Source organism: Lycorma delicatula, chromosome 10 (genome assembly GCF_047948215.1).
Source record: "Lycorma delicatula isolate Av1 chromosome 10, ASM4794821v1, whole genome shotgun sequence".
Classification (NCBI taxonomy): domain Eukaryota; kingdom Metazoa; phylum Arthropoda; class Insecta; order Hemiptera; family Fulgoridae; genus Lycorma; species Lycorma delicatula.
Genome location: NC_134464.1, coordinates 42,719,935 through 42,747,681, shown reverse-complemented (window position 1 = coordinate 42,747,681; position 27,747 = coordinate 42,719,935). Strand labels below are relative to the sequence as shown.

General features: G+C 28.4%; 1 protein-coding gene across 3 annotated transcripts in view; it reads left to right on the top strand.

The window, feature by feature from the left end:
* The window catches only part of Dhc64C (dynein heavy chain, cytoplasmic), a 211,087-nt gene that overhangs the window by 110,317 nt on the left and 73,023 nt on the right, over positions 1-27,747 (top strand). For all 3 annotated transcript variants that reach the window (XM_075376527.1, XM_075376528.1, XM_075376526.1), the window contains 7 exons: positions 2,323-2,411; positions 12,403-12,638; positions 16,388-16,565; positions 19,053-19,271; positions 21,847-22,004; positions 24,323-24,539; positions 25,722-25,881. In XM_075376527.1, the coding sequence (XP_075232642.1) occupies positions 2,323-2,411; positions 12,403-12,638; positions 16,388-16,565; positions 19,053-19,271; positions 21,847-22,004; positions 24,323-24,539; positions 25,722-25,881 (1,257 nt within the window). The remainder of the gene's footprint in view (positions 1-2,322; positions 2,412-12,402; positions 12,639-16,387; positions 16,566-19,052; positions 19,272-21,846; positions 22,005-24,322; positions 24,540-25,721; positions 25,882-27,747) is intronic.

Genomic DNA, 27,747 nt, shown 5'->3' with positions numbered 1-27,747 from the left:
TAAGTTATCTCACTAATTTGTATATGCTTTTAAAGTTGTGAAGTCCTTTTTGAATCACCCAGTGTTTTGGATTATAGCAACATAAAAATATTTTGCAATTTTACCATTATTTCATTTATGAGAAATAGGAATATGATCTATAACTACTTATAAATGAGATGTTATAAGGCAAATGTAGCTTAATAAGTATATATATATATTTTAAATAAACCACTTAGTTCTAGAATATTGAGATAAAACATAATATTAATTTTTCATGAAAGTACTTTTGTGGGATCCCGCATCTTCAGTCACGATTGAAATAATTCCATTATTAGATAATAAAAATATAAAAATAAAAATATTGCAATGATGATAATTGTGTATTAATTTACTTGAGTGCTGCTGTCTGTTGCAGTTTTTATAAGAACATCTCCCTCAAATACTGCCTGATTGTTTAGGAAATTGAAGTTTACATCTAATAATATAACAGTCCATAAAAAATTAAATCACCTTTGGTCTCATAAAATTAACTCTTAAATGTGATTAATAGAGCAATCAAACACATACATAATATCAACAAAAAGTTTAATGATGAAATAAACATCATAAAAATCATTTCAATCGCATGTAGCGATTGAAAATGGATATGATATTACTTTAATAATATTTGTAAAACAATAACAAAATAACTACCGTACAAACAATACATAATAAATAAGTGAGTGAAAAAATATACACTAATAATATCATTAAAAACATTTCTTACAACTTATAATAAAGAAATATTTAAACTAGCTTGTAAACTTATAACCACATATTGGATATTCATTATGCAATAACAGAAACATTTCAAACATAATCGAGGATGTGAGATCCCGCAAAAGTTCTTTCATGAAAAATTAAAGTAAGATATGTCTTATCTCAATATTCTTTATTAGGTGGTTTATTTAATAGAATTTAAATATAATAAACAGTACAGAGGAATAATATAAATCTTAAAAATAAATGAATTTGTGTATATATACAGAACAGATATAGGGTCTCTCACTGCGGCTAACTACAAGAGTTAAAGGTGGTGATGTGCGACACCTTCACAGTAATGAAAGAAAAAAAACAGACTTTGGGGCAGTTATGCAACAGTTAATGCTAAGGATTAAAAACATTAACCATTCATAGTTCAATTGAAACTAGTTCTTCCTGGTCAAGCAGTAAATTTGTCAAAGTTGGCTGTAATTTTAATTAACTTGTTTTTGTTAGGAGCTTGTGTAAACAAGTTCAGATGCTTTTTGATGATCTAACAACCCTTGTTACATCTTTTCTCTCATCTTTTGCTGCTTCATTCAATTTTTAAAAAAATTGTTTTTCATATAAGTAGGTAGTTTACAGGTGTAAATGACTAATTCTTTTATATATATATTTTTTGTTTTTATTCTTTTGTATGGCAGAGAGTATTTGCATCCTTTTTCGCTTAAATTTAGGTTCTTTGTTTGGATACCAACATCTCAATAAAACTAAAAATTAAAAAAAAAATTGCTCTAAAAACTAAAATATTAACTAACTGGAAAACTGTTAACAAAACCAAAATTGGTAACCCATTCTATCAGAAACTAAAAATTTTTTCTCATTAAAAAAAATTTAATTCTGCATTCTTTATGAATAACATTGAAATTAGTTACTTGACAATGATGAAAACAAAAACCATTATTATAAGTGACTAGCATAAATGAGAAAAACCGATGGTTTGTTGTAATAAACAGTGATATCTCATGACAGCAAAGTATTTCAGTACTTGGAGTATTTCAGTAGATAATACTCCAAGAATTAAAATTCAATAGAATTGATAGATGGGTCGACAAATGATCTTTTGGTTGAGTAAACAAAAAAAAATAATAATAATAATAATTAAGACTGATGTACATCAGTATTAAATTAGTGATAAAAAGACAGAAAGACAATGATATTGAGCAGGAGAGGTTATTTCAATAATGCTGCACTAATTATAGGTGACAGTATTTTCCAACCTAGAAGTATGTTACAGTACAAAAACTGTGTATAGTATAACAAAAAAGCATTGAATTGCTTTAATTTTTTATTAAGCGAATATTTTTTGAATGTATAAGAAACATAGAATTAACAAGATGTGCTTCCAGTTAATCCCCTTCCCCCAGATTTATATTACCAGTGCAACAGTATTCAGTAGTAGTTAAGAAAAATTGAAATTATTCCAAGTTTGAGTTAAGAAAGTTTCATTGTAATTGCAGTTGATTTAAAAAAAAAACTTTTTATTCTAAATTTTGTGTATTTTTATGAATAATCTAAACCTTTTTTAATTAATTAAAGGGTTGAAGGAGCAGATTAGAAAAGTATGTCAGGAAGAGTATTTAGTTTGTGGAGAGGGGGATGAACAAGGTGGCCCTTGGATGGAAAAGGTATTTGTAATATATTATTTGATACTTTTTTGTTTGTGTATTACATTATTTGATTTTTTTGTGTGTTTTTTATTTATAAAGAGATTTGTTAGTTTATTTATATAATGAATTTTTGATTTTGTTTCATTTGAGGGAAATGTTTATTTCTGATTTCTGTTAATTTTTTTGTCAAGAGAAGAAATGAAAGGAAATTTTTGTAATTTTTTATATAAAGTGAATTGAAGAAAGTAATTTCAATTGTAAAAGCACTGATTAGTGTATTAGTGTGATTAATGTCTAATTCAATTTGTACACAGGTAAAAAAAAAAAAAAAGAAAAAGTACTTATATGCAACATAACGGCAGTGTACAAGTTTTATGATGAATTTTTAAAACAATCTGTTTTGTCTATTTCTGTGTATTGAATTTATAATTTTTTTTTTATACATATGAAAATCCTTTGTACATAGAAATATTTGTTTGTAGTAAATCACAACTATCTGAGAACAGAATTAAAAAATCTTTTTTTTCTCCGTTATTGTTGGAATATTTTCATGTGATGCTGCATCAACAGTAGCTTATTTTCTTAATTATTTATGTATAATTTAGTTATTGTATATCATTTTACCAATTAATATGATAACTTATTAGTTAATTTAAAGCTTATACTCTGTAATCAGCTTAATGAGACTGCAAGAATAATAAATTTAAACTTGAATGTAAGTTCAATCATATGTAAAAGAGGAATATTTAGTGAATTAGCAAGTAGTCGGAAGGCAGTCTTATTAATGTTTCTACACTACGTATTTTAAATTAATTGATTTGTTACTAGTACATTTCTCAAGTATTTATTATATTTTTATATAATTGATAAATTCATATATCATGGATTACTACAATAATATGTACAATTTATAAAAAAAAAAATAATATTAATAAGCTACTGATAACCCAAGTTCATGTGAAAATCTTCTGTTTGTACAGAACCTTCTGTTTGTAAATGACCAGATGGAACTGGATGTGGAGTATTGTAACACATTAAAATGAGCTGGGTTTTATTTAATAAAAGTGCTATGTTTTTGAATGATATTAATTGTTAATCTTATTGTTTGGATTTATTGCAATATAATGATACATGGTGAATTTTCTTTTTTCTTTTGATTTCAGAAAGTTTCCTTTAATTGAAACAATTCTAGTAAAGTTTTTTACTTAAGTAAATTTTTTTTTATTGTAAGTTCTTAAAATATCAAATTGTTCTGCTCTGTTTATTTAATTTTAAATGAAATACAAACCGACCAAAACTCAGTAAACAGATAAGATAAGTTAAACTAACCATATTAATTCCAAGAATCTATTTTCGTACGATCCTGCATCATATAATATATAATGTGAATATATATATTATTTTTTTACTGCTGTTTCTATAAAACTAATATATATTTTTTTGAAAAAACTCTGAGATCGAGTTGCGCCTATAATTAATATAAGTTTCCTTGAATTTTTCCTGATATAAACTGATGTGAAATGGTACTTTTTTTTTTTAATGTCCATTTTTATTGCCATAAACTCTACATTTATTCTTATTTAAATTTATTGATTGTTAGAGATTTAAAAATATACATTTAATATAGCTTAACCATTATTTTATTAGAATATTCAAAAATTTGAAGAAAGTCCTTCAGTCACTTCTCAAAAAAAAAACAAACAAAATTTTCATTTTCTTCAAAACTATTTGGCTTCTTATTTTACAGAAACCACAAGATAGGTTATAGTCATGAGGCTACAAGATTATGCATGTTTCCTTCATACACAGATTTTTTTTGTGCTGAATACAGCTGCAAAATATTGGTTGTATTTTTGTTTTATAGCTAAAGTTTAAAAAATAATGGACTAAACCATTGATTCTCAAACTTTTTCACCCACCGCCCACATTGAGAATCAAAAATTTTCTAGCGGCCCCAAAATTTTTAAATTTACTATCTGTTAAAAATAATAATTGTAATTGCTATTTTTATGATGCAATCTTAAAAACAGCAATTGCAATTGTTTTTAATCGTGGTGCCCTGTTTCTGAGTTGAAACTTTCATTTTAAATGAGAGCAATTAAAACGCATATTTAATAATATTGGATGTATTTTTATTAAAATTGATTTCAAAAAAAATTACAATTGTATTTATAACAATAGTTATATAACAATAGTGATAGCATATTCAATATAACAATACAATAACTAAAACAAAGCTTTCAGTTGAAAAATTACACTTACATTAATGTGAAGGATGATATCGATGTGCCTGAAGGATGATTTCAATTTGCCTTTTCTCCAATTTTCTGTGGGCCTTCTACCGCACCCCTTCCTAAGTCACCAGCGCCCACAAGGGGACATTATCACCCACTTTGTGAACGAGTGGCCTAACATAAGGAACAGATTAAGAAGGATTAAAATTAAAATTCCTCTAAACAGATTAAGACATATATGAAGAATTTAAAAAAATAAACATGCATCATTAGAAGTGTTTAGAGATTAAATTACTTACGGAATCTCATTTAAAGTGATATTTTATAAAAATACAAATCAACTTTTTCCAGTCATTTGTGAATATGGATGATGTCATCATTTTACGTAATGTTGATTTGTTGTCAGCTTGATTTGGAATATCTGGAGTAAACTTTAGTATTTGATTTTTGAACTCAACAAGATTAACATAAAAAGAGTTGATTTTTAAAATAAAAAATTGATTTTAGATAAAATTAAAATGTTATAGCACATTACATTTTGAATGTAATAATAAAACATGATATACTTCATTCAGTTTCTGAAATTAATTCCTACTTACGTAATATTACATTAATCAGGATGTAATCGTTTGTCAATATGTTATGATTGTATGATTACCGTGAAATTTGTATGAAAATAAAATCATAGAGCATCCTTCACTCACTTCATATAATAATCATCTTTAAGTTATTTCACAGTGCTACAATGTCTTATGGATTAAAATTCAGTATTATAAATGATGAAGAAGCATGCTTTGTAATGTATTATGTGCTATTTGAATTTACTTATTTTTTAATAAGTTTTGCAGTGCTTTATTAATTGTGATCGTGTTGCAATGTTTGTTGTTATTTTCATTTTTTTTTTTTTTGTTTGATTGTAAATTTAATAAAAGTAAGTGTGGTAGATGGTAATTAATTAGTGTATTATTAGATAATGACACATTATTTTATCTTGTGTTAATGCACGCCTGGCACATCATCATAACAGTGTTTCATGGGAGAAACTTGGATAGAAAAGGTACGAGTGATTAACTAGAAGTTGTTCTGGTTTTTTCTTTCTTATTTTGTCATATTTTTCTTTGTTTCTCCTATTATTGTTTGTACATTTCACATATTTTTCCCCCATTTTTAATTTTTTGCTGTTTGGTGTAAATGATTCTTCTGAAATATAAACAAACCATCAGTTAAGCTCTAAATTGTTTATGATTGAGCCTTTGTAATTCAAGTTCGTTGCTTTTCATGCTTGGTTTAATTAAATAAAATTATTTTGAAAATTGTTTTAGCTAGTAATTCCAGCCACTAGCAGTACATTGGTCCCGGTGGTATCATTAAATTTAAGAAGCATTTTGCATGATCATCAGTTAAAATTTGTAACCATGAATATTTTTATCATTTTTTTCTATCGTATTTCATTAGGTTTATGTCTGGATTTCCATCCATTGTGGAAATAAAAACGTGAAAAATGGAAGAAATTGGTTTAAGGCATGAAAAAAGTGTTTAAAAATCCATTGGATGATAATTATTTAAAATTAATATAAAAAATTGAGATGGTTTTTTAGAAAATTTAAATGTTTTTTCCTAAATGCTGTCACAGCTATACAAAATGGCCTGTGATTAATTAATATTAGAAATTGTATATTCAAGGACAATTTAAATAAAGTAGAAAATTAAACAATACACATTCCACTTAAATAATTTTTCAACAAATGTCCACTACATTGAGTAATATAAAATAATTAAATATAATATCAAAACCACCAAATACAGTTAAAAAAATTTAAGAACACTTACCTAACAGCAGCGCTTTTGAAGTTAATTAAATAAATAAATAAATAAGTTAATTTAATTAAGTAAATAAATTATTCTTTATATCGTCGTATATGAAAGAGGATTTATTTAACTTTAATTACAAAACATGTTTAGTTTATATTTTTTGTATAATCTTGTTATTTTAACTGTTGAAGATGAAGTAATTTATCTTTGAAAGTGCTCCTGTTAGAGAAGTATTTTTTGTGTGTGTCTGGTTTAAATATTTCATATTTAAATTTTACTCACCTGTATATTGTAATTATTAATCCTACTATTTTTTGACTGAATTTGGAGGTTTTGATAATATATTTAATTATTTTATATTTAAATAAATGTAATCGTTAGCTTTAATGAAGTAATGAAAAGAAAAATGCTAATAATAAAACTGTACAAAAATTCTTGCTATATTTATAAATGATATAAAAAAGAAGTATGAAAATTTAAGTAATGATATAACTTCACTTTCAGCAGTCAGAAACAGAAAGCTATAGTGTTGCTTAAAGCATTGAACACTCATTCTAGAGTGAACACAAACTTCCTGTATTACTCCCTTTTTATTAATTAAGTCAAGTATTATTTCAAGGAAGACTGGTATGGCCAATACCAATTTTTTTTTATTTTTATGAGAAACAAATATGTTTTTTGTAAAAATTAAAATAAATGCTCAAAGTTCATATGAGTCACATTAATTTTTGCAATATTTTTGTAATCCTTTTATGTTATTAAAATTTTGTACCCTATTCTGATAAAATAATATACTTCTTATCATTTTTAAGAAAGGAAGTCTCTTAGTTAAGTAATTTCTGATAGTTAGGGACATTTTTAAACTCTTTGTTTCTAATATATATATTTTTTTTATGACCGGTTAACAATCAACATGAATTAGTTGTCATATAATTGATCTGATGGCTGATTTCTTGGGTGTAAGGTATTTAAAATGAGCCAGATTTCCCTTTTTTTCTAATTTCAATTTTTTTTAGTTTCTCTATGTATAGTAAATTAGAATTATTTTCATAACTGATACATTTTTGGATACATGTGCTCTCTTAATAGTTTGGTTTTGTTTCTAAGAACAGAAGTCTCTTAGATACAGCTATAGTAAAGTTATGCATTTGAATTTAATTTTTTACCCTGTGGTAATCTGGAAGACAATGTGAAATCTTTTTTTTATATTTTGTTTGCTCTGTTTATTGGAATTAAAATTGTTTTTTAAAATAAAAGAAAGTTCTTTGTCGAGTTTTTGTGCACTGTCAGTCATTTCTTTAGTAAAACCACTCAACTCATCTATATCTTTGATTATTTACAATTAGTAATAAGATTCCAAATCAAGAACATTCCAGTTTTCCCTGAAAACATTCATACTGAAAGCTGCCATCTTATGTTGCACAGATTAAACAATTTTTTTTATAAGAATTTTTTAATCTATTGTCGTCCTTGATATAAAATATTATCTTAAGTTGGATATAGTATTTAAGCTCTACTGTAAACTTTTAATTATTTGAATTGGCCATAATGATGATTATATATATGAAAGACTGTTAAACATTTGAGAATCACTCCAAATGTATGTTATTCTGTATTTATAATTATTTTTATTCTATTATAACTACTAATGATGATTGTTGAACAGTTTTTAATTTTTTTTTTTAAATTCTTGAGAGTATTATTATTCTGATTATCTAATTTATTTAACACCATTAATAATTGGTGCTACTTTAATATGAGATCTACCATACCATTGTGCATGCAATTTGTGTATTTAATGATAATTTGATGAGCAAGTAAAGCAAGCATTAGGTTAAGTTTGGTTAGGTATTTTGATATTGTACCAAGTTATATGAAAACGATGTTACTGTACCATACTTAACCTAGTCTACTCGCTCGCTAACCTTGTCTAGTTAATATTAAATATACAAATAATATACAATTTGTATATAATTTAAAATACTAGTTTACTGTTTAAAATAAATTAGGTAGGTCACTAACCAAGTAGATGGGGCAATGCCATGTTAGATCTCATGAAGATTGTAAATTGTTTTTTAAGTAGCACCACTTAATTTATGTAAAAGTTAATTGTGCCTGTGCATTATTTCATTCAATATTTATTCATAGTTTTCCATAAATTGAGTTTGATTTTGCAAACCAGTTCAGTCACAATTAGCTTCTTAAAAAACTTTTTAATGCACAATGCTTTCTTAAAAATGTTATTTTCTCTAAATGAGGTGCAACAATCAAAATAAGCTTTTAGATCTACCTAAGAAGTTGCTGTGTTCACATGTTCTATGTCATTGCACAAAGAAAATCATAATGTTGTCACTAATGTTAACTTGACTGGTGTATTATTTGATTCTCCTTGGAAAAAAAATTCCCTATTTAGATAATTTTGATAAATATATTGTTTGGCATAACAAAAATAAAAGAGGTTTTACTGTAAAATAGACTTAGGTTGCTCAAAGACCATGTTTGCAATCTTTAAAGAATCTTGGGTTTAAAGACTGAAGATTTAGATGATAAGAAATTTCTGTTAGAAAGAAATGACTGACATTGCTGTACAAATTAAATTTTTAAGAAAAGTACATTCAATAAGAAGAGAAATATATCATTGACCCATAGTTTATTTGAAGTTGGGTGATTGGAAATCATTCCAGAAATTATATATGGCAAAATAGGACAAGCAGCAGTAGTGTTCCAGATTGGAAAAGGATTGTGATTAATTAATTCTCAGCTGTGCCAGATCAAGCATGAGTTTATATAAAGTTATGAGTTAATCTTTCAGCATAAAGGAAATTACCAACAAGAGGTCACCAGTAAAGTATTTAGAGAGTGGTTTATAAATTAGTTGTGCAGTTTTAACAGGCAATAGTTATGGATAATGCTGATTACACGCTTCTCTGTACTTCTGGAGAAGGTTCTTATATGGAATAAAAAAGACATCATAGTATGGTTAAATAAACATAAAATACAGTATTTTTCTTGTCGTACAATTCCACAGCAGATAAGAATCATTGATTAGCAGTGGAAGAATTACTGAGTACATGAGCTGGAAGAAATCGCAGCATAAATGGGACACAAAGTAGTAAGGTTACTTCTCTATCATAGGGAGAGGTAGCATAAAAAAGTAATACTTTTTGTAATAAAACTGGAATTTTTTGAAGGTGCTTTAAAATGAGTGATAATAGAGGACTGGAAGAAATGTATCAAACATTCTGAAAAATTACAAAAGAAAAACTACAAAAATTTATAAGAGAAGATTTGCAAGATAAAATTGTACAACAATTTTTGATAAATTTATGTAGAAACAACAATACAGCCATATTGAATGAGTATGAGTTTGAAAAGTGATAAATAATTTTACTCACTGTAACTGTTAAAGATTTCTTGAAATTAGGTTACTTAGGTTAAATGTCTTAAAAATTATGTGAAAAACATAATGCTGTGCATGTAGGAAGTGTTTTATCACTTTGCCTACATTTAAACAGACAGGATAAACTAGATTTATTTTAAGCATACACTATTTTTTATTTTAATTGAACAATATTTTTTTTCATTTTTCTGTAGTAAAACTGAAGTCCTGTTTGATAGAAATAATAAATAGAATTTAAAATAAAAATAAAAACAATTATCTTCTATTAACACATTTAAATTTGTTTGCTTATTAATATGCTTTTAATTTAATAATACTATTCATTAACATAAAAAATAAAATTGAGAATAAATATCCAAATATAATAAATAAATAACTTGAATACATAATATTTAGTTATCTAATACATAATAACAGTACATATGGTTTTTAACATTTTACGGGACCTTAGAGGAATACATTGAAGGATGTGGAAGGGATACATGTAGTAGAACTGGAACTCGCCATATTGTTGTTCTTATTTTAATGATCTGTTTTTAGTTAACAATTGTAGTATCACTAAATTTTTTTAAAATCATGTTATTTATTACTTCATTTTGAGGGCATCATCTGCTATTTAATTTAGCCCAGTGAAAATTTGTAGTGTATGAAAAAAGTATGAAAAAATCCTCTGGGTGAAAGGCCAAGATGCTACCACTCCGTTCACAGAGATCGGAGTAATAACTTTCAGTTTGATTTGAATACACTGTTGCTGGTGTAATTCAGTGATTGGTGATCTTGTCTCAGAAATGATTGGACAAGATTGCCTATTGGACTGAATTAGATTATTTTTTATTTACAAATTTTATGGTATTATAATTGGTAAATTATGTTTTTAGTCTTTCCAGTCATATTAGACCCAAGGATAGATGTGCTGGTCTTTTATTATTTGAGAAATTATTAATATTTAATTAACATGTTTGCAAACACATTCACCATGGGTGCATGATGTGGGTGCTCAGTGACATTTTAAAATGATCAAGTACCATCAGTATTGCATGCCTGCTATTAGTAAAGGGTGCATTCACTACTTATGGTATAGTCACCTATCATTTTTCAATATTGAATGTATCTAACAAGGTTTACATTACAGTTTAATAACTTACTACATGAAGTGATGTACTTCTATATTACAGTTGGTAAACATGATCAGAGAACTGCTGAAGGTTGAAGAATACATAACTGTTTTCAGTAATATTGAATGATTTTCTTGTCCTAATTTATTTCATCATTTTGAAAGTTTTATACCAGTTTTTCTTTTTAATTTAACAGAAGAGTATTTAATTTTTTTGTAAAATCTTCACATATAATTAATTCCAGTCTCTGGTTCTAGGAGTTATGTATGAGATACAATCAAAAAATTCTAATTCTAGATGTACAGAAAAAACTTCAAAGTGGTCCCTTTGTACAATGATTCAATGTTCTCAGGGCTTTTCCCACTGTAGATATGCCCTGAGAAAGACTTCTGCTTTAAGTATATCTAGCTTCTACATCTCATACTCCTTTACTCACTCATCTTGAAACAGCAATCTTTCAGTGTGAACTTTATCTTGAGGAGAAGGAAAAAATTGCTAGATTCACCAATTATAAATGTACGAATCAACAATCATTTTGTTCTGATGAAAAACTTGTGAAGTTGGGTGAATTGACATGAAGTAGCAGTTGCACTAGTTCCATAGTCTTAAGTCTTAAGAAAAATGTCCAAATTACTCATTGATGATATCAGAAATTTTTTTGGTGAATTTACAGTTCTCAAACCACAAAAAATGCCTAATTTTGTTCATATTTTTGATTACTGTGTTTGTGGAGGAATGCTCTAATCTCTTCATAATCCGCTGATTTTCTGCCCATCTTGTTTGTATAGTTCATCATCTCTTTCTGATTCCTTTCATATTCTTAAACTTCCAATTATTACACTCATAGAATTGATATATTTTTTCCGTAATTTCCATTTTGAAAGAACTTGTCTGAAAATTAACTATGATTAAGCACAATGTCAAGTAGTGACTGACAACTAATGTGTATAATAAATTATGTGGTTCATGCCTGGACCAATATTTTACTAAAGGGTAAAATATTTTATTGTAACTATTATTAATTGTTTATTTATAGTAAAACAATTTCTATATATTTCATTGCTAGTATTTTGGGACAATGTGCATGTATTGCTTGATCTTTTTTTACCTTCTAGGTTCTGTTATATAAATTTTTTATTTTGTTTTTTTTAAAAAGTTTGTTTATTTTTCATTTAGTTATTGAAGGTACAGTCTAGAAGTATTAGAGAGATATTAAATAATGTAGTGCAACTATTATTTTTATTAAAATAAGAATAATTAGTTTGTAAAAAATATACTCTTTAGTATCAAATAGATTTATGGATAGTTACATACTAAATGGAAATAGAAATTTTTTTTAACTGCGTTTTATTACACTTATAGTATACACATACATAGTAGATGATCTGTATGTGTATAGCTTTGCTATACATTTTGTATTAATTTTTTGTATATTTTATTGATCTCAGGTTCTGCAGTTATACCAGATTTGTAATTTAAATCATGGTTTAATGATGGTTGGACCCAGCGGTTCTGGTAAATCAACTGCATGGCATGTTCTGTTAAAAGCACTTGAACGTTTTGAAGGTGTTGAAGGTGTTGCTCACGTAATTGATCCAAAAGCTATATCTAAAGAAGCACTTTACGGTGTACTTGATCCTAATACACGTGAATGGACCGATGGACTTTTTACACATGTTTTAAGGTAATTATATTAATATAATTCTCTTTATATTCTGTTACAGATTGTAATACTCTTTTAAGTTTAGAATGCAATAGATTTAGATTAGATTTTATAAAAAAAAAAATAGGAATCCTGTTTGGCTTGTTGTGCAATCCTGGGTAGGAGGTACCTGAGACAGCTCTCCAAACACTGAATTGCTACCCCGCTGAGATAAAATAAAGAAACATATGCTATAACAGCTACTAGGAGATGTCACAGATGGAACTGGGATGATGACTGATTCAATTCCCCTTATCTAAGGAAGAAGGAGTAAATGATAAGGATAGAAGAAGAAGAAATCAGATCAACTGATGCTGATCAGGATAGTTTATAATTTACTACTTTGCATAGGACCCATCTATAATTTTATATCTATACCTATCTTGGATTAGTCAAGAAACTTGTCTAGACAAGAAATTTAAAAACAAAGAAGTAAAGTAAATTTTCATCAAATCTAATAAAAATTAGAGTAATTTAAAAAGTCCAACTATAATTATCTGTATTGTAGTCATGTTATCAAACATCTTTTTCTGATATTTTTGAAGGGAAAATTTAAACTGATATACTTTTTAAAATTAAAATGCAATTTAGACCTAATTTTTACACAGTTTGTGAGCTTGGAACTTACAAAGTGATTCACACACCCACATTTTTACAAAAATATAAGTTAAAAAATTTAAAAATTATTTGAATTCAGTATTTAAGTAATTACAGAATTATACATAGTAATTATTATTATTTATTTCTAATCTTTGATTTTAGCTTTATTACATAAAGATTTCAAATGAAATCTTGAATTACCATATTTATTCGAGTACCCCCACACTTTTTTTCTTGGAATTGGAGAGAAAAAATAAGGGTGCAGGGCTTACTTGAAACATAGCCTTTAGCCAGGATTATATGTGTAAAGAAAACGTTTTCTTAGATGTACCTAAATGCAATCACATAAATATTAGGCTTTCACATAGGCTTATCACATTAGGCTTTCGTTTATCAATACTGGATGCTGCTTATACAGAATACATCCTTAATTATTAACATCCTGTTCATATTATCGATATGAACGAAGTTACAGTATTTTTTTAAAACTGATTGATTCAGTATAGGCTGCATTAGGTTCTAATGACACTACAGTTACAGCAACAGTTACCCATCGTCATTTTGTCTATTCGCCATAGTCATTGTACTGTTTGTATATGTGCACGGTTAAGTGCATTTTATCTGTTTAGTTTATCTTATAAAGTTTAATACAGTGATTTAGCATTAAAAAGAGTACATAAGGTCTGTGTCAATGATCTTTTACAGTAAATGAAAAACTGCGCGTTATAGAAGAGGCTGATAAACTTGGAAATCGCGAGGCAGGAAGAAAATTTGGCACTGGTAATAAAAGGGCTTTTTGTGGTTTAAAACCAAAATACACAGACATACAAAAAAAAATTGTATGACTGTTATGGAAAAAAGGAAATGCGTTTATGCTTTCACGACAGAAATGTTTCAATCATATGCTCGTGAAATCGCTAAATCATTGAATAAAGTGGATTTTAAAGCAAGCCGTGGATGGATAACATGTTTTTTTGCACGAAATGATTTGTCAGTAAGACGAAAAACGACCATTTCTCAACGACTTCCAGGCGCTTATGAACAAAAAATATTACATTTTCACAAATACATAATAAATCTTAGAAAAGATAAAGGGTATTTACCTTCTCAAATAGGAAACGGTGACCAAACCCCCATATATTTTGAAATGCCATTTGACAAAAAAGGTGAAAAAAGTGTTACGATTCGCACTGGTGATAATGAAAAACAAAGGTGTAGTGTTATGCTTTGCATTACTTCTGATGGATCAAAATTACCTCTTTACATTGTTTTTAAAAGAAAAACTCCTCCTACCGTATAGGTAAATGGAGGTATTATCAGAGCACAGGAATCAGGTTGGATTCTTAGTTTTAGATTGGATCAGGTGTATATGGCAAAATCGATCAGGAAATTTACTTAGTAAAAAAAATACCGGTATGCTAGTAATGGACGGTTATCGGGGGCATACAACTGAGAAAGTGAAAGAAATTTTAAAAAAGGGTATGACAAAGCAAGTAATAATTCCAGGCGAATTGACATCTCTATTACAACTACTAGATTTCTGCATTAATAAACCGTTCAAATCTGCATTATAACAACTGTACAGTATATGGATGACTGATGAAAATTTTTTTCTCACACCTATAGGAAGAATCAAACGCCCAGATTTTAACCAGATTTGTGTTTGGATAAAAGATGCTTGTGAAGGTATTTCCACGGAATTAGTATGGGTAAGTTTTAAAAAATGCGGAATTTCTAATGAACTTGATGGTAATGAAGATGTCACCTTTGGCAGAGCGACGTGAAGACTACCCGTAACTCTTCTACAGACATTGACAGTGACTGATTAAAATTAAAATGCCACATTAAAAAGTGTATTGAAATGATCATTTTCAACATGATACTTTTTTATCGTTTTACTGGCCTACTCATTCTGAACTAAACTGAGTATACTAGTAGTATGATTTTTTTTTAAATTTTGAATTTTTTAAAAATGTATTGATCTTTACTCCGGATGATGGAGTCCAAGTAAGCTGAAACATCTAGAGTACATATCAATGTGGTGGTAAGGTGGATTACATTAATTGTTAATTTATTGAAGTCTTGAGTATCTGGAACAAAATAACTTGGCTAAGTTTAAATGCTGTGTATTACTATCTTAAATTGTTGCATTATAATTTAATGTTTGTTTCTTCATGATTGTATGCATGATTATTTGAGTAATGATTCCTTTGATTTTATATGTACGACGAGTTGGTTGCATTTTGATTGTAATACCAAATTTTATCAGAAAAGCATTACACAGTTTATACAAAACCAGCTTGACTTGATTACTCACTTCATTGCCATATAATTTTGGGGAATTATAGAGGATTATTGAAAGTTGCTATTCTGTTGAAGGAAATATTACAATAATGTTTTAATGTTGGGTTCATATTAAATTTATTTGTCAAAAAATCTTATTGTAAATAATAGTACTATAATGTAACTATTTAATATAATGCCATTCATCTGTTTTATACTGTATAGTTTCATACATTTAATATTACTGCACCGCTGATAAATGTATTCAGAGAACCAGTCAACGATTATAAATTATTATAAAAGCAATTTTCCTTGATAAATTCCTTTTTATAATTCATTGTTACTCACAGAAAAGGAATTGATTTCTTTGATAGATTTCTCTCTGTCTAGTACAGATTCTCTACATGCAGTACCCATTGAGGCAGTTTCATTCATTGTGTATATTAAAGTTGTTACTTTTTACATTTATCTATCACCAGTTTGAGCCAGGGATGTTATTAATTAGAATCTTATACAAAGTGGTAGCTGAGGACATTTCTAAGAAACTATTAAAATTAAAATATAATTGGTTTTTTGACTGGGGAGTTACTGACCTCCTGGATCGGATTGCTCATCTGCGCTATTCTAACACATTAATTTATTACTATAAACTGTCTTTCTCGGTCGTACTTACATTCATTGATGTATGCTTATTTTAATTTGTCAGAATGTAAAGACACTCACTATATATTCAGTATCATGGTAAACAGAATAAAAGTGTTTTCTCTTAAAGTTTTTTTTATTATAATATTATCAATATTTGTAATTTTTTTTGTAACAAAATGTAAGTACTTTTCTTATGATTGCAGGAAAATAATAGACAATGTCAGAGGTGAAATCAATAAACGCCAGTGGATTATTTTTGATGGAGATGTCGATCCAGAATGGGTTGAAAATCTTAATTCGGTACTGGATGATAACAAACTGTTAACATTGCCAAACGGTGAACGTCTTTCTCTACCACCAAATGTCAGGGTTATGTTTGAGGTAAATTGAATTTTTTTTTAAGATTATATTGTATTTTGTGTTTATCTATCTTCTATTTTACTTTTATTATATTTCCTTATGATTTTCATTTTAGGCATTTAATTATGATTGTTAAATTTTTTTCTCATCCTTGCCCCACCATGATTTAACATACTTCCTGTTTATCTTTTCTAGCTGATGTCATTTAATACTGACTATAGCAGTGAAGTAAAAAAAAGATGTAACATGAAATTATTTTCTGTTATTATTATAGATACTTTTTTAAATTCCATTTAAAAAAGTAATAAATAAAAAAAATTAAGTTTTGCACATATGGCTTCTGAGCCACCTCCAGTAGTGATTTTTTGCAGAAGGTGACAGGATCAGATCTGCATTAACGTATGCAGTTCATGCTGAAACTTGCATAAAATACAATTTTATCACTGTTTAATACTAAATTTCATTAAAATTGCTTTAGTTGATAATTAATATTGTATCATTATTACTAGGATGAATATTGTTCTCCAGGTTGCTACAGTTTTTTTGCATGATTAAACATTTCTTCTTTCTGCAATCATGCAATATTGTGATTGATCATAGAGGTCACAGAATCTAATGCTGTTAATGAAATAATGTAATTAGTGTAACAAGGTGAATTTTTTTAATAAAGTAAATATGAACTCTAAAATACTGTTATACTAAACTGTGTAGTAGAAAACAAGCAATAATAAACTTAACTTTTGATAACGGATAAAAAGGTTATTTTACAAAGTTTTTCAAAATTAATTTCAAACTGTAAAAATTAACAGTAGGCAAATCTATTGTACTTATTAACTTTAGTCATATATATATTTGTTTATTTATTTATTTTACTGTAATTAATCCTTTTAAGATGCATATTATTCCTCTGTACTGTTTAATTATATTTTTAATTCTGTTAATATAACCACCTAGTATAGATTATTGTTATTTTTCGAATATATTTAATTTTATGTCATCTTTATAAATTTCTAATGTTTCTAAATTTGTTAAGATCAGAAATAGATTGTTTTTGTTTATGTCTGCTATATCAGATTTATTATTTCTGAATTTTTCTGTAATGTTCAAGAAATCTAGTTTTAAATTATCTATTTATTTTTTCTATATAAATACTATCACAATCTTTACATTTCATTTTTTAAATTCCACACAGATTGTTTATTCTATTATTATTTTTGTTATTTTAAATATTTTGTTGTGGTTGTTAGGTTTGTGTGCTGGTTTAAATATTTCTTTATTGTAAATTGTAGTAATGTTTACATTGATATTATTAGTATATTATACAATATGTTCAATATTCTGTACTAGGTGGTTTATATTAATAGAATTTAAAAAATATTTACATATATAATTATTTTGTTTCCTTGCCATTTTATAGAAAGTAACATAACTTGAAATAACTGCAGTCTTATCTACTTGTCAAGTTAATTGATTGCTGAGTCATATTATTTTTTGTCTTACTTGGACAATATTTTTTTTTTTTTTAATTTCATGTTCAAAGATTATTTTGTTTCCTTTTCTTTAATGCATGTTAAAAATAACAATTTTTTTTTTATTCCATTTTCACGGTTAATATACTTTAATTTCGCACAGTATCAGAAAATCTTGAAATTCTCTCCCTTGAGGTTTTTAACATCCTATGACAGCAGCATTTCCCAAAACATTTTATTTAAATTTTGTTTACTTCAAAGCCACATATTTATAAAACTATGATAGTAAATATTCTCTGTGTTTATTACTGTAATAGAATTTTATTAATTACATTCACATGAGTCTTACCTGTACAGAAAAGGAGGCTGAGTAGAGTTAGGAGTTGCCTTCAATGATTTTTAGATTTTTTTTTTTTTTTGGTTGTTTGTAGGTGAAAAATGCTTGGGCGTTATCATCGCCTGGTAGTTATTATTAAAAGGGTAATATAACTCCGAAATAATAAGCTATACAAGGTGTAAATGTAATATAATGTAATATGGCTCTAAATGATTTTTAGAGCCAGTCTAATTTAATTGGGGTATATTCCTCTGTTCTTTGTTAGATAACATGATATGAATTTGTGGAAACATGTGAATTTAAGAAGGTTTAATATAATATACAACTACTGTCTTTTTATCTTGTAATTTCTTATAACAGATCACACATAAAACATGTTTTTTTTATAAACTGACTTACTATTAGACTTCTGACATTTCCAAAGAATCATTTTGAGAGTGCCAAAAAATCATTAAGTTTATTTTCTGTAGAGATTGAAGATTTATTTTGTGTAATTTTTTTTTATATAAATAATACATTGCCATGATGTGACATTGTTTTCTTTGTGTTAAATTTATATATATATTATGATGATTAAATAATATGAAGAAAAAAAATGCTGCTGATAAAGAGTTGTTAATCTCATTGATCTCTTCCTAAATATGCCTCCAACATTATTTTTTTCCCTAGTTTTGAAAGAATTCATTTGAATGATTGTTGTAGGTACAAGATCTGAAGTATGCAACTTTGGCAACAGTTTCTCGTTGCGGTATGGTTTGGTTCAGTGAAGATGTTTTATCAACAGAAATGATATTTGAAAATTATTTAGCAAGATTGAGACATATACCTCTTGAAGAAAGTGATGATGATTCATTAGGATTTGCTCCCAAGAAAACACAATCTGAGGTTCTGAAAGAGGAAGAAATATCTCCAGCTATGCAGGTAAAAGAAATGTATTTATATTTATTCTTTTAATATTTTAACCTTACAATATCTTAGAAAAAATTTACCAGTATTTAATTATTTTTATATTTTTTTAAATTTTTGTATTGGAAATGGATGATTTGATTAGAGGAAATCAGAGTGAATAAAATAGCAAGTAGTTATTTTCCTTAATATGTAAATGTGTTATCCAGAATCACAGATAAATACTTAGGTTTTGTTTGAATAGAGATGAGTAATTTTGAAAAGCTAAGTAAGTACAATTTTTTTAAAAATCTTTATGGTAACGTGCTTGCATTGTGCTTATTTATAATCATGGTTATATCATTTATAATCATGGTTCATGTTTGTGAAAGAAAGTTATAAAAAGAACTTTAAATAGGGTTCAAATTCTGGTCAGGCATGGCATTCATCATATGGTATAAATTTCCTTTCTCATAGGGCAAAATGACCAAAGTAGTCTATGCCTGTCATGTAAAAAAAAGTATAAAGAATTGTTTTGTTTTTTTGAGAGAGAGATTGGAAATATCAATTTTTGAGTATTGGGGGGGGGGGGTTGTTAGCCAGAAAATTATATACAAGAGATAGGGCTTGTCAGTAAGAAAAAATGGTGTTGTTTCTACATTTTGTTGGTGATCCATGGTTCCATTGCTGTATATTTCAAGACATTGGAGTTCATTGCTTCACTGTGTGTTGTGTAGTTGATCATATGAAAAATCATCAGTCAGAATTCATTTGAAAAATTAAACAAGTGGATCTACTTCTCTAGCACAATAAGGGACATATTTAAATCAGGTTAAGGTTTTATGGCATAACCGTTTTCAGATACTAATTGTAGTAGTGGCATTAGACTGTACTCATATTGAGGTAAAGAAACATGTTGAGTTTGCTGATAAGTACATTAACAGAAAGGCTAGTGTAAATATGTATGCTATGTACAGTGCTAATGAAAAATTCAAATTCACCAGCATCATTGCTGAGTGGCTCAGGAGCATTCATGATGTCACAATTTAGAGACGAAACCCATTAAGAGAGGTTTTCACTGTATTACATGACGGTTTGTTTGCTGGGAGATCTGGGCTTTGGAATTTTACCTTGGTTGATCACCCATTGAATCATCCAACAGGATCTTTTCTTTTTCAAGTTGTAATTTTTTCAACTTCATCTGCTGTAACACAGCTATACTTTGAAGCTGAGGAAACATTAGATCATTCGTTTGCTTACTTTCAGAGTGTGAGATCTCTTTAGCATCTTTTCTCAGCTTTACAGTATTAATTTCTCTTATCAACTAAATTGTTAGTAACTAAAATATTTTTATGAGTGAATTTGAACCTTTACTAATATCGTACTTTCTAAATGAAAAACATATTATAATCAGTGGTTATAATATGTCCTTTACATTACAAAGCATGAAATTTTGTTCTTTTCTGCTGGAAAGATTCATCATCAAGCAATTATTGATATTCAGGTGATTCAAAGAAATGTGAAATTAAAAAAATTAAATAACGTTAATGAAAATTTTTTTTTTAGAAAATGAATTTTATTTCATGTAATTGTACAAATGTTTCCATTTTAGGATACATACATTTTAGTTTATTTTTTAAAGATGACATCTTGCAGGTGACTTCCTCTTCTACGTAAACACTCACAAAGTCTCTTCGTTAAATTGTTCGTGGTTTGACGTAACATCTCAACTGGAATTTCCGCAATTGCTTCTCGGATCTTTGCCTTCAGTTCTTCTGTTGTAGCAGGTCTACTGTGGAACACTTTGCTTTTAAGGTGACCCCACAAAAAGTAATCACAAGCTGAGAGATCAGGTGATCTGGGAGGCCATCTAATGTCACCATTTCGTGAAATGACACATTGTCCAAACAATCGGCGTACAGCTGCCATCGATATTTATGCAGTATGTGACGTTGCTCCGTCTTGTTGAAACCAGGCTGTGTTAAGAATTGGTGGAAATCTCTTTTGTTGTTCCACAACAAAGGTTTCAAGCATGGCTATGTAACAAGCCTACGTCACTGTAATCGCAAGACCGTTGTCATCCTCAAAAAAATAAGGGCCTATAACACCGTAAGATGACATAGCACACCACACGGTCACTTTCTGGCTGTGCAACAGACGCTGGTGTAGCTGCGTAGGATTTTCTTGTGCCCAGTATGTGAAATTTTGCTTGTTAACAAATCCACTGAGGTGGAAATGTGCTTCGTCATCGAAGAGTTTGTTCACGAACTGTAGATGTCAGATTTCCACCAATTCTTAACACAGCCTGGTTTCAACAAGACTTATTTAATTTTTTTAATTTCCCGTTTTTTTGAATCACCCTGTATAATCATAATTAATGAGTGAATGGTCTTCATGTAAATAGGAAATAGCACTAGTTGTTTTATTTACTTTAAGATGTTTTGGCCATTATTAAGTCATGTTTTATTAAAATGTGTCATTTTTCTTATTCTTGGGTGTTAACAAGATTAACAGATATGTATTTCATGAGGCATTATTGTTTTCTTTTTTTATTAAATAATCCTCGTCGAAGTTCTAATGAAGTCTGTTATTGTTATATGTGTTGTTATAGGTTCAGTTTGATGTTGCTGGCATATTACAGTCCCATTTTTCACCAGATGGACTTGTTGTAAGGTGTTTAGAATATGCTATGAAACAGGAACACATTATGGACTTTACTCGATTACGTGCACTTAGCTCATTATTTTCAATGTTAAATCAAGGCGTTAGGTAAGTGCTTATAGATGAAATTTTAAGAATAAGAAATTATATGATATACTTAATCATTTATGACATTGTGTTATACATTGTACAATGTATATTACATAATGTTATATTATTCACTAAGTTTAGAAAATTCAGTTGACATACTGGGTTGGGGGTGGATTACTGGATCGGCTGGGAGGATTGTGGAATATCAACATAAACATACAAAGTCTGCTGTGTAGCGTACACATCTGTTTACCTCTATTGTCTTTCTTAATGGTATTTTTATTTTTTATTGCAGGAATAGTAGGAAAGAAATAAGGTTTTTTTTTAATTTAGTGGCTCTCCCATTTATATCATCTTTTTCATCATGTCTGATGACAAATCAATTAGTTATAATGTCACTGTTTTCATTATCATTGTTAGCTATTGTAAACCTTACTGTTTTCATTCAGTAACTGTCTAATAATAGCTCTGTCCACTACTTTTAAGCTGTGTTCACAGCTCTGCTTTCAGAATACAACTTGCAGTTCAGAAATTTCTTTTATTGCCTTTTGCTTACATAACTCATTTTCTTCGGCAACCTCAAAGGTGTTGTATTGAGGGATGACTTCTACCAGGGAAGAGAATCCTTAATTTTCTCTAAGAAATACTTTTCATAATAAGGTATATTTAATTGCACTAATTCATACAGTTCAGTTTTTAACATATCTGTTGAAAATAGAATATTTCTACTTTGTAGCCATTCTAACAGTGGTTGTTTTCTATAATTTGAATTTGGAGTTATGGTAACAAGCATTGTGAATTACCAAATTTGAATGAAGTGGAAGGGTTGGTACTCACTTTCCAGCCATATTCTGTAGTTATCATTCATGTGCTTCCAGTTTTCCCTTTGCTTTTGGCTTGATTTAAAAATCAAAAGAACATTGAGAATTTCTCCTCTAGCACTGTAGTGTACACGATCAGCTTCTTTTGGGTAATGTTTTTTTTATACCCATTAATAGAGCCATTAGCCCAATTGTAACTATATACTCTATCCACTCCATTCTCCATTGTTATTAGCCATACTACTTCAGACACACTAAATAGAGTTACTGTGTATCTATATGTTTACAGTTTGTGAACTTTGATTAAAAATATAATTATATTACTTGGTTGTAAATAGAAGCATTAGTTGAGGCATTTGAAGGTAAAAGTGAATGAGAAGGTTGTTTAAAAAGATATTGATGAGAATTGAAAAATAATGTTTGTAATATGAAGAAACAAAGAGTTGGTATTGAAAAATATTGTTTGTAAAACATTAAAATGAACAGTGAGTAGTTTTTAAAAATTGTTTTCATAATAAAACATGGAATTAAAGATTAATAATTAACTGGCTTCTTGCTGCATCCTATTATGATACACTATATCCTCTCCATTGTTATTAGCAATACTACTTCAGACACTCTAAGTAGAGTTACTGTGTATCTATATGTTTACAGTTTGTGAACTTTTATTAATAATACAATTATATTACTTGTTTACAAATAAACAAATTTTTATGGATGGGTTACCATTTCTATAAATCACTTGCAGAAAGTGGTTAACAACCTTCCTTGATTCATTCAAGGATTGCAGTTGTTAATGGTGTTTGATGTGGTAAATAATTGTTGAATTGTAAACAAACTGTAACCGTGTTTATTAACTTGAATGAATACATTATATTGTCTGATGATAGCCATTGAAAGTGTTGAGATAAATTACCAATGTACACTTAGACGAGATTGGATTTGATTTGAATGTAAAACAACATGATTGTAATAATTGAACATGTTAAAGAATTGTTACATATGAGTAAATTGATATGACATGTTACTGTAATGACCGGAGAAAGCCAATTGAACAAAGCAACCATAGTACAGGCAGAATGCCCTAGTGGTCAGTAAAAAAACTGTTGCTTTTAACTACCATCACTATAATAAGATTTAAAATTTTTATTCTCTTAACAGAAAGCATGTAACTTAAAAAAAACAAAAAACTTTAAGACTAGTGTGAATGCTTTCTTGATCTTTATTTAAGAGTGAAAATTCAAAATCGTTTAAAATTGAGAATGATAATCGAGTTATTATTATTGTAATTTGCGATGGACCCTGTTGGATCATGCAAAGACTCAATTTTCTATGCTTCCTTGCAGCTTTCTTTTTCTCTGTGGGTTCTCTTTCTTTCTTCTGTCCACTTGGTTACTGGTCTCTTCAGGACTTCAGAATTATTATTATTAAGATTATATTTTACTATTATTTTTCATTAAGATTTTTATTTAATCTTAATTATTCAGTGTGTGATATCAGTATTTTTTTCTGCAGAAATGTTGTACAATATAATCATGCTCATTCCGACTTTCCTCTACCACCAGAACAATTAGAACGTTACATTCCTAAAGTATTAATTTATTCTTTATTGTGGAGCTTTGCTGGTGATGCCAAGTTAAAAGTTAGATCAGATCTTGGCGATTTTCTGCGTTCTGTGACTACCATTCCAGTACCATCTGTAAATGCTAATATGCCTATCATTGATTATGAGGTATGCCTTCAGTTTGTTTTTTAATTAACATTTTTAGTATGTACAAATTATTTAAACACCTTTATATTTATTAGATTGAAGTTAAGATAAGTGTTTACAACAGTATTTTCTGTTTCACATTTTTTAATGTTTTTTTTATGAAAAGATGTAACTAAGTCCTAACTGAACAATTAAATGGTTATTTCATGCTGTTATCTATATGTAATTTATATGAATATATTTTAATACATTTTATTTATACATTGGTTAAAGGTCTTTTAAAGACTTGGTCACTGTATTATGATAAAATAATATTAGACTCATAATGATGTAATCTGAATTCTGTATTACTGTTATCGCTTAATGATAACAATGGAATTTTGTCTTCATACTATCTACCTGAAAATTGCAATGTACAAGAGATATTTAAAAAGTAATGTCTATCTCAAATCTGCCACCAGAAATGTTTGTCCAGATTTCTTAGTTAAATAGTGATTTTAAACATCCCGTGTTTTTAAATTTCACCAATCTCTCTTCAGAGTGATAACAATATGGTATTAATGTTGAAATGAGCTGTCCTAGTTAGCTTACACCTGCGAAGCAGTGAATTCTTTAATTAATTTTTTTGCAAAATTCATGGCGCAAAACATATGAGTCGTGTATTAATAGGCTGGTCTGATCAATTAAATGTACAGAAATATATTTGATAAACTTATTTACTGTTAGGACAAATGCTTGCTCAGTTTATGTAGAAGATTGAAAACACTATGTAGATTTAATTTTTTCCATTGACTTTTATACTTGTTATATCAAATAAATGTAGTTATTTGAAAATAGAGATCTCTTTTTGACAAAACCTTAGAGCAGATAGGTGGACAAACCTGCACTGTCTTATTTGTTTTGGCTGGGCTTTAAAAATATATGCTGTTGGCTTTCACTTTTTAGGATCTGTAGGATCTTCAAAGTTTTAGAGAACTTTGGCAGAAAATCTAAACATTTAGACTCATTTTGCTATTGAGGTAATGAAATAAATTAAAATTTGTAAAGTTTGAACTGAAAATTAAACTGTGGAACTATTGTTAACCAGTCAGTATTTCTACCAACTAAGCTACAACACTAAATTTTGATTTATAATATTTTATTAGAAACATGTAATCATGTCTTGTTTAATTTTATTAAGTTAAAATTTATTTTTTTTTAAAGGTAAGCATAAATGGAGAGTGGAGTTTATGGTCAAATAAAGTACCTCAGATAGAAGTAGAAACACACAAAGTAGCTGCTCCTGATGTGGTTGTACCAACATTGGATACTGTACGACATGAATCGTTGTTGTATACTTGGCTTGCTGAACATAAACCTTTAGGTATATATTTTGTTAATTATTATATTTTTATGAATCAATTTTTGTTAAATTGAAATGAATCAGATGTTGAACTGACCAGCTGAGATATAGGAACTGAATAAGTATTCCCGAATTTTAATTCAAACATCAATTAACTTATCAATTCTTGACTTTACACAAAATCAATTCTCTAACATCTGATTAACAAAGACACCAGAGTTTGAGTTGTAATAATTTACAAACAATAAAGTTTGAACTTGTTTAAACAGCAAGTTAGTATTAACATTTTCTATAACATACGAGGGACATTCATTAATTAACAAGACAAATTGATGTAGAGAAAAAACTATTTATTCAATGACAATGAAAATTGCTTCTTTTCAACATAGTCTCCAACAATTTTTAGACCCTTGTCCCACCATTCTCTAAGCTTTCTGATTTCTGCAGTGTAGAAGTTTACCTTGCTGTTTGAACCATTCATGTACCGCTTTTTTGATTGCTTCGTTGGTTGTTGTCAAACTTCTTGTAAAACTTCATGTAAAACGTTTTTAAGCAGGCCGAACAAATGAAAATTGGATGGGGCGAGGTCTGGGCTGTAAGGAGGATGTGACAACACCTCCCAACCCAACTTTTTGAATGTTTCTCCTGTTTTCTGAGTGATGTGGGAGTGCAGGTTGTCATGCAAGAGAATCACACTTTTTGAGTGTACCCTAATGTTTTTGCCTTATCGCAGATTTCACTTTCTGTTAGAGCATGATAGAAAAGTACTCGCTGTTCATGGTATGATGTCCTAAATAATTACTAAAAATTGTGCCTTGCGAGTCCCAGAACATCAACATCACTTTACTGGCTGATGTGTGAGTTTTGAATTTTTTTTGGTGGGCAAATCCGGATGTTTTTGCTCAGGACTTTGCCGTTTGGATTTGTGTTCGAAATGGTGTATCCATGTTTCATGCACGATCTAGAAAGTTACCTTCTACTTCGAACCGTTCTTTGATCTTAGAACAAATGTGAATCCAGGTGTTTTAATAGGCTTAAGTCAACTGTCTTAGAACTCATCTTGAACATGTTTTCTGATTTCACCATGTCATGAATGATTGAATGCACGGTTCCAAATTGTTTTGGAACCACGCATTCACAAACTTGCAGTTTGGGAAATTTTGACTCGCTCATCTTCACAAATGAGATTATTTATGTGATTTTACAGTACAGTTGTCAAACTTCAACTGGTCTTCCAGAGCAATGGAGATCAGTCACACTTCTTATGCCTGAATTAAACTGTTCCACCCACTTATACACATTACTAGGGGTTTAAACACTTTCTACCATACTGTATCAACATTCTTAAGTAAATTTCTGCCGGTTTCACACTTCTGATAGCAAAAATCGTATCACGATTGTTGCTCTTCTGGCATACACGTTTTAAGCGGAGGTGACATTTTGAAACCAGTAAAAGAGATGGTTATGTTTAGATTAATTATGTTCAAACATCTGATTTAATATGTTCCCAGAGCTGCCAACTTGACCTTCAAAAGGTTTCATTGTCATTCTCTACATCAATTTGTCTTGTTAATTATTGAACATCCCTTGTATGTTTTATTCCTTTTTTCAAATGTAAGAAATTTCCAACCAACAATATTTAAAACACCTTTGTAAATTGCATAGTAAACATACACTTAAAAAATGAATTTTTTTATTTTACCTGTTTAAATTTTTAAATAGTATTTGTGGCAGTGGCATCTCCAGTTATTGAATTGAAATTATTTTTTATAGTAATAAAAGGTTTTTAGCCAAACATTAAAAAAATGTTGTATTCAAAATTCGAATAATATTTTTAAAAGAATGTTTAAAAAAGTTTTTTTTATTGATTCTGAGAATTATTCTTGT